Source organism: Hippopotamus amphibius, chromosome 5 (genome assembly GCF_030028045.1).
Source record: "Hippopotamus amphibius kiboko isolate mHipAmp2 chromosome 5, mHipAmp2.hap2, whole genome shotgun sequence".
Classification (NCBI taxonomy): domain Eukaryota; kingdom Metazoa; phylum Chordata; class Mammalia; order Artiodactyla; family Hippopotamidae; genus Hippopotamus; species Hippopotamus amphibius.
The window spans coordinates 31750698-31765413 of NC_080190.1; the positions used below are offsets into that span (position 1 = coordinate 31750698).

At 53.2% G+C, this 14716-nt stretch overlaps 1 protein-coding gene across 2 annotated transcripts in view; it reads left to right on the top strand.

The window, feature by feature from the left end:
• The window catches only part of CRTAC1 (cartilage acidic protein 1), a 137991-nt gene that overhangs the window by 111110 nt on the left and 12165 nt on the right, over positions 1-14716 (top strand). For both annotated transcript variants that reach the window (XM_057737034.1, XM_057737036.1), the window contains exons 6-11: positions 595-729; positions 3861-4006; positions 6581-6717; positions 10234-10316; positions 11146-11246; positions 11694-11862. In XM_057737034.1, coding sequence (XP_057593017.1) covers positions 595-729; positions 3861-4006; positions 6581-6717; positions 10234-10316; positions 11146-11246; positions 11694-11862 — 771 coding nt within the window. The remainder of the gene's footprint in view (positions 1-594; positions 730-3860; positions 4007-6580; positions 6718-10233; positions 10317-11145; positions 11247-11693; positions 11863-14716) is intronic.

Here is a 14716-nt window from a genome sequence, read left to right on the forward strand (position 1 = left end):
CATATGGATGTACCATAACCCATTCTGCATCACTGTTGATGGACAGGCAGGTGCTCGCATTTGTTTCCTACATCAAGCAAAGCAAAGTAAGCATCCCTGTACCTATGTCTGGAACCTATTTCTATAGGTCCTTAGAACAGGAACACACCCAGTATCTTCACCAGTATATGTGTAATAGGGGAAACGGTGGAGGCTGTCAGGGAATCTGTGACTTGATCAAAATGTTGTAGGCGGAGGAGGGTTTAGGATCAGTGTAATTCAGCCACTGAAGGGAAGGGAAGGCTCTGTGTGGCGACCTCCGTGTTCCTCAGCTCATGGCATCGTTCCTTTGGCACAAAGTGACTCTGTCTTGCTCCTCGCTTGCCTCGTCGCCAGTGCGGTCGCCCTCCACATAGGTTTATGGAACCTCGAGCCCAGATCTAGGCTCTGGGAAGCATCTGGAATGTCAGAATCCCCCCTCCTCCCCACCCGCAACCCGCTCTTCTGAAGAGTCACCATAGCAGCTTCTCATGGGCCTCCAAGGCAGCCCCCATCCTCCACACGGGCCTGGGGCTTTGCTTCTGCCGCTTAGTGAGGGTCGCTGTCCTCTCCCAGGGGGCCGGGGCGTCAGCGTGGGGCCCATCCTCAGCAGCAGCGCCTCAGATATCTTCTGTGACAACGAAAACGGGCCCAACTTCCTCTTCCACAACCGAGGGGACGGTACTTTTGTGGATGCTGCGGCCAGTGCGGGTGAGTACCGCCTCTGTCCTGTGACCCCACCCCCCTACAGGGGACTCTGGGCTGCCCTGCTCCCTCCAGACCCCGTGGGCCCCAGGGAGAGCGGGGCAAGTCGTTGTCTGCACTGCACAGATAAATGTTGTTTGTCACCTCTAATTCCACGTCCCCACGGCTCAGGCCACAGGGGATGTTTGTGGCTGGAGAGATGGGGTCTGGAACGCCTGACCATTATCCATCCTCCAGTGACTGGGATTGGTCCGTGCCCCTCTGAATCCTGCTTGGGTCTCTCAGCACCAATATCCCCTCTAAACTGCCTCTCTCCATTTCCCCGCCCCACATCCATCTTAAACATTCAGCTCAATCCGATGACCATTTATTGAGCTGGTACTAAGTGCCAGGCTGGTGCTAAGCACGGGAGATGCAGACCTGAATAAGGCTAAGATCACCCTACCCCATCCCACAAACACAGGGCACTGACATTCTAGAGGGGTAAACAGACAAATGAACAAATAGCTCTAGTATGAAGCAGAATAAAATCCACACAAAATAGTGCTCTAGCCTCACAGCTCTGCTCCCCTTCCTCCCTTTGAGCTCATCTGTCATCTGCCTCAGGGCCTTTGCACCTGCCAGTTTCTCCACCTGAAGTGCCCTCTCCCCCTTCTCTATCTGCAAAACTTCTATTTATCCCTCAAGACTCAGCTCAGATGTTATCTGTGAAGCCTTTCCTGCCTCCCTCTGTGCCGCCTGACAGCGATTGGCACTCCTTCCTGTGTGTTCCCACTGCCCTTGCACGTACCACTCACTCAGGCTCCTACATCACTATAACAATCAGTCTGTGTCTGCAAGGACTGGGACACATAATAAAAGTTTGTGGACATAATCAGTCTGCCCTTCAACCACTTCTCCCCACCTGGCTCCCCCCCGCCCCACCTTGCCAAGGAATGGGAGGTTTGATTTCTCCTCCTTCTTGGCAGCGTAGGCACGAGCTCCGGCCTCCAGAAGATGTGAGCGGGGATGTAGACACATAGATCAAAGGTCCTACAAGTGCCAGCTAGTGCTGACAGCTAGCATCCAATCCCTGAGCAGGTACCAATCCATTCTCTGTGACTTACAAGTACCTGCCCTTCCAGGGCTCTGCCCGGGAGTTCCCGTTTTGAACATCCCACAAATGCACCCCTGCAGCCAGTCAGCTCCCCTTTCTCCTCCCCAGGTACAGCTAAAGATGGAGGCAGCTCCCCAGCCTGTCCTCCCACCCAGCTCACCTGCTACCACTCCGGCAGCAATTTTTCTCATTGCTGAAAAATCATAAAATGAAGGGGAGGTGGTGGTGGAGAAAACCTAGAGGATTTGATAAGGTGTTAAAGAGATGGAAGCCGAGGTGAGCGAACAAGTTGAAGTGGGAGAAGGTATCAGGCGGAAGGAGAGAGGAAAGGTGTGAGGCCCGTAATTGAAAGTCAGAGTGATTGCAGGGGTTTAACAAGACATGTCAAGAGGGCATTCATCACCCAAACAGATGCTGCTGTGAAGAGCCGCCTGGCACCGATTATTCCCGTGAAAGGGAACCAGCTCCTTGTCAAGGTGCCTCATAGATAGGAGAGAAATGGGCCAACACAGAAGGCCACCGACATTAGGGCTGGGGAGCTTTTCAGAGAATTAATGGAGTATTCATCCTGGAGGTTGGAGGCTGCCCCCATTCCTTTGCAAACCCTTTTTCTCAAGCCTGGATCTCCCTGACTCTTCTCCCCCGGCCCTCACCCATCCTCCAGATCCTTCTCTCTCCCAAGAGCATGCTCAGCCTGCAAGGTTCTCAGGGGGGCCCACCTTGCCTTCTCCTGCCCCCATCCTCAGGATCTCCATATTTGCAGCTGGCAAGAGCTCCCTGTGTCCGGGTCTGTGATCCCCACCCCCCGTCATATTGTCCTATCACCTGCCATCTCTGAGGGCCTGGTGCCCAGTGGCAGTTTGTCCTCCAAAAGACTCAGCCTGGTATTTAGAGCCGGCCTCCACTGCCTCTCACCTGGCCTGAGGGATCGTATCCTCCTTGGATAGCCAGGAGGTCAGCCATCCCTCTGGGCAAAGCCACCCTCCATCCTCCCCCAGGATCAGCTCAGTCCCACTGGCCACTGGCAGATGCAGGGATAGCACAAACAGGTGACACTGGACACACAAGTTTTCTTCCCAGATCTCACGAGGCACGCTGTGGGCTTCTCAGTCATGGTGTGATATTTCCTCTGCTGTCACTGAAGCCCCTGGTCACTTTCTGTCAAATTATTTATGTCTCTTCATTCATTCAGCAAGTATTTACAGAAAACTACCAGGTCACCACAGGCACTGAGATAGACGCTGTGGGAACACAGATGAACAAGAAGACAGACCCTGGCCTGATGGAGCATGAGGTCTAGGAGGAGAACCGGACCCTGCGAAGGAACATATTGCCCCTGTGATCAGCGCAATGGAGGAGAACGGGAGGCTGTCAGGATGAATAGCAGGGTTGGGGAGGGGCTGTTTTCATGGCAGTGGTCAGGAAAGGCATCCTTGAGGAGGTGACATTGTAGCTGAGAGCAGAAGAAAAACAAGGAGCCAGGTAACCAAGCGTTAGGGAAAGAGCATTCCGGGAGGAGAGACCAGCTTGGGCAAAGGCCCAGAAGCTGGAAAGAGCTTGGTTCATTTGAGAAATGAAAGGAACCTCGGTGGCCGGTGCTTATGAGGAAGGGGAGAGTGGTACCAGACAAAGACCAGATAAGGTGGGTAGGGGCCTTGTGCTCCCCAGGCAGGAATTTGAACTTGACCTAAGAGTATTGGCGAACCGCTAAATTTAAGCGAAAGAGTGATGATCAACTTCATGTATCCGTGTCAGGGGTGCTGGGGAGGGCTTTAGTCCTCCAGAATCTCTGAGTCTCCTTCCCCAACCCATGCTACCCCAAAACCGAGTAAAAATAGAACTTTCTGGGCAAATGCAGCTTAAAGACAAGTCTCTGGTTCTCTCTGCAACCAGATGGCTTCCCACCTTCTAACCCTGTGGAGAAATGGGGACAGAAGGAGGCTCCCCCTCGCTTGTCGCGCTTCACGGGGCCCCAGCAAGGTGAGTGTTTGTGGAGGCTGCAGGCGGCACTGCCCTGAGGGCTCCTGCCTTTCCTCCCCAGGTGTGGACGACCCCCACCAGCACGGGCGAGGAGTCGCCCTGGCCGACTTCAACCGTGACGGCAAAGTGGACATCGTCTATGGCAACTGGAACGGCCCCCACCGCCTCTATCTGCAGATGAGCGCCCACGGGAAGGTCCGCTTTCGGGTAGGAAGGAGCGTCTCCCTCTCTCCCCCGCTTCCCCGTCCTGTACACGTGGTCCTGGGGATGCAGCCGCGCCTGTGCCCCCCACCAGGCTGAGTAGGGGCTTGTGGCTCCGGAGAGCCTGGGGGCGGGGTGGCCACAAGGAAGGTAACATATGGGGGGCGATGGACTCCAGCCTGGGCGGCTGTGATGTCTGTAGTGCCCAGAGCACAGTCGTTGGCAGAGGAGAGCGAGCAGCCTCCCAAGGTGGGCAGCAGCCGGGCAAAGGCCCCATGAGGTGGGCTTCATCCTCTGAATCAGGAGCAATTTTCCCATAGCCTGGGCCCGAGCCTTTCAAATTGAGGTTCAGGCCAAGGGCACAGTGGCGTCGGGGAGATGGGGGAGGTTGAGGCCACAGAGCTCCCAACAGCGCCCCCTCTGGACAAATAGTAGGCGATGGGCAAGGTGACCTTGAACCCCTCTCTGTGCCCCCTCCCTGAGCTATCAGGAGTCTGTGACTCCAAGAATTCTTCAGAAAGACTGTTTGGTGACAGTAAGGGAGGTGCCACCAGCCTGATGAACTTGAGATTCGGGGTCTCTCAGGGAGGGTGATGGAGGGTGTGAGATGGTTAAAGCTGATCTCCAGGAGTCAGGATGGTTCTGGCGGTACCTGGTCTTGCCAAAAGCCCCCAAGGGAGCAAGAAAGTTCCAGCATTTGCGTGAAGCTTGATAGTCCCAGGGAAGTCTCCAGGGACCTCCAGGCTGGAGGACCACCACAAGCCCCTCCCCTGCAGACACCCACCTTGGGGTGCTCAGGCCCAGCCGTTCCCTCCCTGCAGAGGCTTGAGACGTGGGCTCTCTGGGTGGGGAGGAGGGACGCCCTGCACTCGGGGCAGCTGACCCTGGGATCCTGGATGATTTCCATCTTTACTCAGCTCTTTGTTCTAACCCAGGTTCTCAACAAGGGTGATTTTGTCCCTACCCCGGGACACTTGACAATGTCTGGAAACATTCTTGGTTGTCACAAATGGGATAGAGGGTGCTACCGGCGTCTAGTGTGCAGAGGATGGGGCGCTGCCTAATGGCATGCAGTGCACCAGCTGGAATGATCCAGTCCCAGACGTCAACTACTCTTCTGATAGCCCAACCCCAGAGCTCACAGGAGCACTAATAATAATAATAACAATGGCCCCACTTATTAAGTGCCTTCCATGTGCCAGGAACTGTGCTAAGCATCTTACACACATTATCTTGGAAGCCCGGGCATTCAGTGGGGCAAGCCCAAGGGGCCTGTGTAGGTTTCCATTTTTATAGGATCAATAGAATAATAACAGCCTCAAGATCCTGAGGTCTCTTTGTCATCAGCTCTCAAGGCCCTGTTCCGCCCACCCTGGACGGCTGGTCAGGCTCTCGGTCAGGCTCGTGACTGCGTTGCTGGGGACAGCCTCCCTCCCTGGGCAGCCCCGTGCAGGCAGCTCGCTCCTGGGCCAGGGGAGAGGGCCTGAGGTAGGAGGCCCGGGGCAGGGCCAGGGCACAGGGCCACTCCCAGAAGCCCCAGCTGTGCCCTTCCCAATTCTCCCCACGTGCGCCCTGGGATTTAGACAGGCTCCTGGGTCTTTAAGGGACAGACCCACCTGGAATGGATATTCTGCTCAGAAACAAAGAGTCACCCTCCACAGCTCTTCTTCTATGTCAAAGCCAAGTTCCATACGTGGGACACTTTGCCAGGCCCGCCAAGGCCCTGTCGGCACTTTGAGGTCCCTGCTGGGCTGTCCTGGGTCTGGAGTCTCCTCATGAGCCCTGGGCAGAGGTATCTGATACTGCAACCCCCCAAAGCAAATGTCTCAAAAAAAATCAAAAGAGTTCCAAGAAACAAAGTAAGGTAATAGAGGCAGCAAAAACACAACTAAAGGCCACCTCTGCTGCCTTCCGTGAGGCTGACAGCAGGGGCAGGGCCAGGACAGACTGCCAGGGACCCGTCTCGTGCCCCCTCTGTGCCAAGCGCTTTACATTCGGTCCTCACCAGCTGGGAAGCTATTATTTATCCTCGTGTTACTGACGAGGAAGGTGAGATCTGAGGGGTTAAGTAACTTACCTGGGATCACACAGCTAGTCAGCAGAGAAGCCTGGATTCAAGTGCACTGCACGTCCCAGTGTCCACCCAGCCTCCGCCTCTCGCTGTGGAGGAGGAAGGGCACATACTAGAAAGGGCATAGCATCTGGAATCGGACCCCTGGTGAGGGCCCGACTCATTAGCTATGACGATGGGCAATTCCCCTTCCTCTCCAGGACTCAGTTACCTCAGCTGTAAAATGGGAATACTAATGTTGGTCCTGCCTCAAGGGATTGATTCCCGACCAGGCAACAGCAAAGTGCTTCACTGGTGTGAATTTGGACTGTTCCTCTTACCTCCTTGTTCTCCTGCAAGCAGCCTAAGGTTCATGTGGTCCTAAAGACAGCACTCCCAAGGCCCTTACAGGGAAGGCGATAGAGGACGTGCTAGGTTGAGCTTTTATCTTTGCGCGTACACACACACACTCGCCCAACCCCATTGCCCAACGCATCCTTCTGCTGACCTGCAGCCCTCTCTCCTCCCAGGACATCGCCTCTCCCAAGTTCTCCATGCCCTCCCCTGTCCGCACAGTCATCGCTGCTGACTTCGACAATGACCAGGAGCTGGAGATCTTCTTCAACAACTTCGCCCACCGTAGCTCCTCAGCCAACCGCCTCTTCCGGTAGATGCTTCAGCCCAGCTCGCGGCTACTCACCCTCCACGGCTGGGGGTCAGGGAGGAAGGTTTAGGACTCAGAAGAGGAGCTCCATGGGGAGGAAGGAGGAAGGTCCCCTGATGAAGGCATATTAGAAGAGGGAAGGACAGGGATTGAGCGAGAGGCTGAGAGAATGGGGGGGAGTCCTGGGCAGGAAGCTGGCCTGCTGTTGGCGGGGAAATGTGGGGGGGGGGAATATAAACAAAGTGCACCCAGAAGCCAGGCTCCACTCTGCCACCCAAAGAGGTTCCAGAGTCAAATCTGCTTGAGTGCATGTGGATGAAGCAAAGACAGGCAGGTGTACTGACTACAGGACTTCTCAGAGCCTTTAACATGACCATGAATATTTTTACTTTCCAAGAGGTGAGTAGAGTATTCCAAATAGATTTGACCACGAGACACTTCTTTCAGAGATATTTCTCTCGGGATTGGTGCTCTGCAAAACATCTTTTGGGAGATGCTGGATGAGACAATTAATGGTAGATGAGGAAATGGCAGACAAGAATGGAAGCATCTGAGCATTGCCTGCAGGGAGGAAGGGTTAGATTTTTCTCTAACTGGGGTCCAGAGACCCTTGGTGTCAGAACCACCCAGAGTGCTTATTTAAAGTACAGAATCCCTGGGCCCACCCCAGATCTCCTGAATTAGACTCTCAGGGCCTGAGGCCCAGGACTCTGTCTTTTTAACAAGTACAGTAGGCATCAGGTGATTCTTACCGCACCAAAGTCTGAGAACTGCTGTTGGGGAAGAAACTGCAGGACCCACGTGGCCTGAGACGACCCTGTTCCTGGCCTAAAACATGCTAATGGGCCTCAGGGCCAGGTGGTGAGAGGAGGGTGGGCCAGGGGTTTTGGATGCAGGAAATGGGCCAGATCACCTGCTCAGTTCCCCAAGGCCCCCATCCCCTCCCCCAGGAGGGCCCCCAACTCTTAATGAAAAGTAAGCGCTGTGACTAAGCATGTTTTAAAATATAATTATTAACAAAGCACCAATCCTGACCGGCTGTAATCACCCCCTGAAGGCGCCAGATTTACTAATTAGGTGCCTTGCAAAAAGCTTATTCACAACTTCCAGATTAATTGCGGAAGATCAATTGCTCGTTAACAGAGACACTGCTTTCCTTCTCTGGCTAATAAAGTGTCGCTCGCCAGGGTCCCTGAGCACCAAGGAGTCCCTGTGGCCTGAGAACCCGGGCACCTCCCCTGCCTGTCTGGCCTCTGTCAAATCTCCCAGCCTCCCTCCGGCCGCCCTAGGGCAGGCTGGCCCAGGCTGTCCGCCGACAGGGTCACCACATGGTCACCCCGTGGGTTAGTGTGTTTGCTCCCACGCAGCGTCAGTGGAAGCCACTTCCCAGGTACGTGGCTCTGCCCCGAGTCCCTGCGGCAGATGGCTGGGTCTGGAGCACAGAGCAGAGAGTGTGGAGGGGCTACAGCTGGGCCACCACCCAGCTGGCAGCTCTGGAAGCTGAGCCCCCACCTGCCCCATCCCACCTGTCGCTGAAGGAAACATGCTGGGTTCCTTGTAGGAGTCACTGGGGATGAAAGCCTTGGTGTGCACGAGTCTGCCTGTCCTTCCGTGATGCCTGGGAAACCAGGGAACTCGTCGCCCACGCCAGGTGTTTAACAAGAGTGCCGGCGCCCTGTTAACAATGGCAGGACGACAGGCACAGGCGGGGCCTCTCCCGGGCCAGGCGGGACGTGTGTGGTGGCACCAGTCACATGTCTAAACGTGCCTTGATCTGTTTCCGCGGCTCCACCCCTACACACTTCTGCTCTCCAGCTGCCACCCTGCGGCCAGTCCTGCAGAGCACGCTGCTGAAAATGCCAATCTGGCCACGCCCCTCTTCCACGTAAACCCTTGAGAAGCTCCCCACTACCTTCTCGTTGATACCTCCCGTAGGCTGGCTTTGTCCCCAGCCTGGTCACTCTCCGCTTCCTGGTTTACACCTAAGCACCAGACACGCCGAGCTTCTTTCAGTTCTGGGCTGAGCCAGGCCTGGACCCTCAGGCTGCCCACATCCTCCGCCCCCTCTCTCTTCTGAGTGACATGGACTCACTCATCGTTCTAGCTTCAGCTTTGTTGACCCTTCCTCCGAGAAGCCTGCCCTGGTTGCCCAGATCTGGGTTAGTTTGCCCAGCTCTGCACAGGAACTTCTGGGTTTGTTCTTAGGAACCCTTAACTGCGTTGTCACCTGAACCCAGGGGTGTCTCTGCCCAGCTGTGACAGAAGTTGCAGGACACGAATGGTCGAAGGGCGCGTGGATGCTAGCAGGCTGAGGCCTACGCAGCTCCAGCAGGTGTGCACACACCCGGGTGCGCTGCCAGGTACACTGCTCATTGCCCAGACGGCACACATGGATGTGCTCAGCACAAATGCCCCTCGTGGACAGAGGACACCGCCCAGGGCATGTGCTCAACCCTCAGACACCAGCAGTTCTGCCAGCACCCTCTACCATCCAGCCACCAGAAGCTCCCGCTCAGGGGCCCCTGGCCCCTCCTGAAAGAGAGCACCGGCCACAGCACAGCCCTCTGGCGGCTCTGTGGTTCGAGTCACAACCCCCACCTGCAATGTGGAAGGAGAGCGATACAGACCCCTCCTGGTCCAGGATTGCTCCACACAGCCAGGACAGAGCACCCAAGGCTGTGAGGATCTAATGAGAGAGAAAAATCAGAAAGGAAAGCTCAAGGCCATCATCAGCATTCAGCTCCATGTGCAGAAAAAGCAGGAATTCCACAGTGGACTTTATTTCACAGCAAATATTATCGTGATTCAGAGTTCAAACTAGAGGGGACCAGCAACCCAAAGGGACCCTTTCCTCCCTTTTGTCTCTGGATTCCTCCATACATCCCACAGACGTGTGTTTGGAGCTTCCTGAGAGCCAGACACTATGTTAGATGCTGCAGGAGATGCAAACAAGAATAGTACGTGGTCCCAGCCTGCAAAGAGCTCACAGTCTAACTGAGATGATAAGATGCATTTATACAGAGCTTCCACAGAAAGCAGAAAGTGATAAAGGCCAGGAAAGTGACAAAGGCAGAGCAGGAAGGCATTGCTTCTAGCAGGACCATCAGGGAGGGCTTAGAGGAGGTGGCATTGGAGTGGGGGTGGAACCCTGTGTAGCATCCAGAACTCAGAAACCCAGGACCACTTGAAGGAGAGTGAAGGTCAGTTGAAAGTGGTTGCATCCTTGCCCCTTCTCCATCCATCAACTGCCCTTCCCCAGGCTGTCTATAATTCATCCATTAGAGAAGGAAAAATCAATATTTACCAACATAAATTAAAACCCAAGAAAGGCACAGCCGGGACGCAGGCAGGGTCTGTGAGCAGAGTGGCTCTGTCAGCTTACAGGTGGCAGTGCACACGCAGCGGGGTCTCAGGGTGCTCAGGGGATGGAGAATGGAGCTAGTGGGCCTCTAGCCCCAGGGGCCCACTGGGGCTTTGTCTGCATGTTGTCATCCATAAACAGCCTGTCTTCTCCTGCAGCGTCATCCGCAGGGAACACGGTGACCCCCTCATCGAGGAGCTCAATCCTGGCGATGCCTTGGAGCCTGAGGGCCGGGGCACAGGTGAGGGCACCTGAGGCCTCTGGCCTGCTCTCCCCCGTCTCAGCGCTGCCCTGAGCCTGCTGAGGGCGGAAGGGTTGGTGCAGCCAGATCCACAGCAGGGCTCATCCCGTCCCTGCCACTCTGAGGGCTGAGATCCCGGGGCAGGGGTGAGACTGGGGGAGGAGACCCTGGGAGTGCCAGGCAGGAAGCAGAGGAGGGGAAGGTCCATTCTCCCAGCCCCAGGGCCACAGGGTCAGAGCCGTGGGAATCCATGGGCAGTAGCGTCTCTGGTGATGCTTTGCTGGGAGGGGAGGGAAAGGAGAGGCTGGGGGTCCTACAGGCTGACCCCTCCTGGCACTCAGCCCAGGGTCAGAGAAGGAGCATTGGATCAGGATTCCCAAGACCTGGCTCTGCCGCTGTGGTCTTGGAAAAGGTGCTGCACCTTCTGGGGCTTGTTCTCCACGTCTGTAAAGTGGGGATAATTGCATCTGCCCTCGTCACATCTCTGGTTGTAGTAAGGACCTAAAGAAGACCAGATGTATGCGAACACCCGATAGATTGACAAAAGGTGTGCGAACACAAAGGGCGTGTGTAATAGACCAGAAAGAAGCCTTCATAGTCTGAGTTATTTGACCCACACTTTCCTTCAAAAGTCCAGGGGAAGGAAAGGGACCCCTTCTTCCATGCATGAGTGACTGTTAGAAAGGAGAGGAGCTTTAAGCTTGTCTTCGTGCCCCGGCGCTGTGCTCTTTCCTCCCACACTCAGGGTGTGGACCTGGCCCTGGTCAGGAGCCCCTCTCCCCTGTGGGTCTCTCGCTCATTGGCCAGAGTGAAATGTGTGCTCTTGCAGGGGGTGTGGTGACAGACTTCGATGGAGACGGGATGCTGGACCTCATCTTGTCCCACGGAGAGTCCATGGCTCAGCCGCTGTCTGTCTTCCGGGGGAATCAGGTGTGCATGGACCTTGGGACCCATGGAGCCCAGCCGAACATGCTCCCCTGAGCCTGGGGTGGATGAGGCCAGAGGAACCCTGGATGCTTGCTTGACCAGCATGGTGGGAAATGGACATCCCAGGGCCTGGAGGAAGAAAATTCCCAGCAGCACAGTAAACCTCCAAGAAGAGCTGCCTCCTGGGAGAAGCCCTTTGCCCCGCAGCCTTCTACTGGCACTTCTCCAAAAACTGGTTCCCCCAAGTCTGCTGACTTTCCTTCCTCTTCTCCAGGGCTGTTCTTTGCAAACCTCAGTCAGTCTGTCTGCCGTGCTCACTCTCCCTGCCTGGCTCCCCTTCCTCTCTTTCCTCTGCCCCTTTTCTTCTCCTCCTCTCTCCTTCTCTCTCTTTCTTACCCTCCCTGCCGGTTCTTTCCGCCTACCCTGCTGATGGCGTCCTCCTCCCTACAGGGCTTCAGCAACAACTGGCTGCGGGTGGTGCCCCGAACCCAGTTTGGGGCCTTTGCCAGGGGTGCTAAGGTCGTGCTCTACACCAAGAAGAGCGGGGCCCACCTGAGGATCATCGATGGAGGCTCGGGCTACCTGTGTGAAATGGAGCCCGTGGCACACTTTGGCTTGGGTGAGTCAGGGCTCGGGCTGGGGGGTGGGAGTGTGCACTGAGCTATTGCTGGGACAGTGGGCGCTGAAACTGCATCCCGTATCCCACTGAGATGCAGGGCTCACAACCTGAGCATCTTCCAGATGCCACGTTACCATGACACCCACAACTGGAGGCAACCCTGCTTTGAGATGAACCTGAACTCAGGAGGGAGGTTTTCATGCCCCACCCCTTACTGGGGTCCCCATCCTATGCCTCTCTCAAATTCGTTCACCTTGGGGTCAGAGTATTTAATCCTCCATTTGTCCAAGGCTATGGGCTTGTTCTTCAAACAATGGCCTGTACCAAACCCATCCAAAACAGCTGCTTCCCTGGCCGGTTGGGTGTTGGTCCAGTGATTAAAGTATCTCACAAACTCCTGGTTCCTTCTCTTGGCTAGAAGGCTTGGGGAAAGCATACATGCTCAGTGGGAGTGATGTCATCCCGGAGAAGGTGAAAATTGTTTCTTGGCTGGAGGAGGGGGATTGAAAAAGTCCTACTCTTTTACATATGTATATATATGTATATATAAATATGTGTATGTGTATTACATATGCATATACATATATAAAACATAAATAGATATGCAGTATACCTGTGGTATTAATAAAATATCACTATATACCTATTAAAATAGCTAAAGTAAAAAAGTGAAAATACCAAATGCTGGCAAGGATGTGGAAAAACTGGATCTCTCATTCATTGTAGGTACAAGCTACTCTAGAAGGTAGTTTGGCAGTTTCTTTTAAGACAAAAAAACTAAAATTATATAACCACTATAAGACCCAGCAATTGCACTCCTGGGCGTTTATTCCAAATGGATGAAAACTCGTGTCCACATAAAAATCTATACATGACTCTTCATAGTAGCCTTATCTGTAATTGCCCAAACTGGAAACAACCTCGATGTCCTTCAGTAGGTTAATGGTTCAACAAGCTGTGGTCCATCCACACCATGGAATATTACTCAGCAATAAAAAGGAATACGCTATTGATACACACAGCAACTTGGATAGCTCTCACGGGCAGTATGATGAGTGGGAAAAAAAAGGCCAATCTCAGAAAGTCACATACTATCGATTCCGTTTATATACTGTCTCAAAATGACAAAATTACAGAGATGGAAAATTGATCAGTAGTTGCTTAGGATTAGAAATGGTGAAAAGGAGAGGGTGGGTGTGACTTTAAAGGGATAGCCCCAAGGAGGTCTTTGTGGTGATGGAGCAGTTCTGTGTTCTGATTGTGGTGGCAGTTGCACGAATCTACAGGTGATAAAACAACAGAGAACTTATATACACACATTGTACCAATGTCACTTTCCTGGTTTTGATATTGTATTATAGTTTGGGGAAAATTGAATGAAACGTATACAGGACCACTCTGTGCTACCTTTGCCACTTCATGTGAATCGATAATTCTTTCAAAAGAAAGCATTTTTAAGGAAATGCACTAAGGGAGGGAATTGGGGGAAAGGTCTTAAAAGGCTTCTTGGAGAGGAGGTGCAATAATGGAAAAAATGTCGAGAAACACTGTGGGTTGTGGGGATGGGGGCAAGAGTGTCTTTACTAAAACACAACGGTTAAGAAAACATTTGGGTCAAATATAGCTAGGTTCAAAATCAGACACCCTCCCCCATGTGTTGGCACCTCATGAGGTGATATATTATTAATATAAAAAGAATAGGCAATACAGTCTCAAATTAACAAATATATATGTATGTGTTAATATTATATACATATCATATGTGCACAGAAAAAAAACAAAAGAAAATGTGAGAAGTGTGAACAGTGGTTCTCTCCGAGTGGCTGGATCAATATGGTAATTCTTCCTCATTCTAGGCGTGACGGCACTTTCCTCTTATTATTTCATTCCGTCCTCGTGACTACCCTGTGAAATGGGCATAATGTATCCCCATTTTACAAGTGGGAAAACCGAGGATGAGGACAATTAAGAAAGCTTCCCCAGCTCACGTAAATGGCAGAGCTGAGAGTCAAATCCAGATCCGCCTGAGCAGGTGATTTTTATTTTCTTCCATATTTTGTGTATGTGTGTATGTGTTTTCCAATTTTTACAGGCAACGCATAATATTTATGTAGCCTGAAAAAGAAGCGTAAATATTGAGGGGACCCAGGGCCTGGTTACATGAGCATGTTCTCGGGCTCTTTCATCCTGGGCGGGTCGACCCACAGTTGGAAGTCTGTCACTTTTAAGGCAGCCATTTGCTATGCTGGCCCTAAAGGTACAAGATGACTTTTAAATACATAGTCCTCTATTGCAAAATAGCAGTAGCCGACATTAATCAAGCACTCAGTATATGCCTGGCACTGGGCTTAGTGCTTTGCTTAAGATGCCTTATTCCATTCTCACCACAAGATGAATTAAGAATCATAACCCCCATTTTGCAGGTCAGGAAACTGTGGCTGAGGTTAAGTAACCTGCTCTAAATCACACTTCCAGAAGGTAGGGAGGTCTAGATTTGAACCCCACTTCCTTGGAGACACCACAGTCTGAGGTCTTAACCACTGTGACCTGGCTGCTGGACCTCCCATAGCTGCTCTGTACGCAGCCAGCCAAGGTCCTCCTGCTCTGCCTCTTTCTTACTGGACATGCATGACTCCTCAGTTACCAGGTGACCCAAGTGAGGCCATCCACGCAAGGGTGACTGCCATGGTCTCACAGGTGGGATGTTTATCCAGGTATCTGGCTTGGATATCCACATACACCCCATTATACAGATAAGGCAATTGAGGCTCACAAAGCAGATCAATGATGAGGCCAGGACTGGGACTAGGTTCTCCTTCCGCACATCCCATGAGCTGCCTCTGCTATTTTGAGA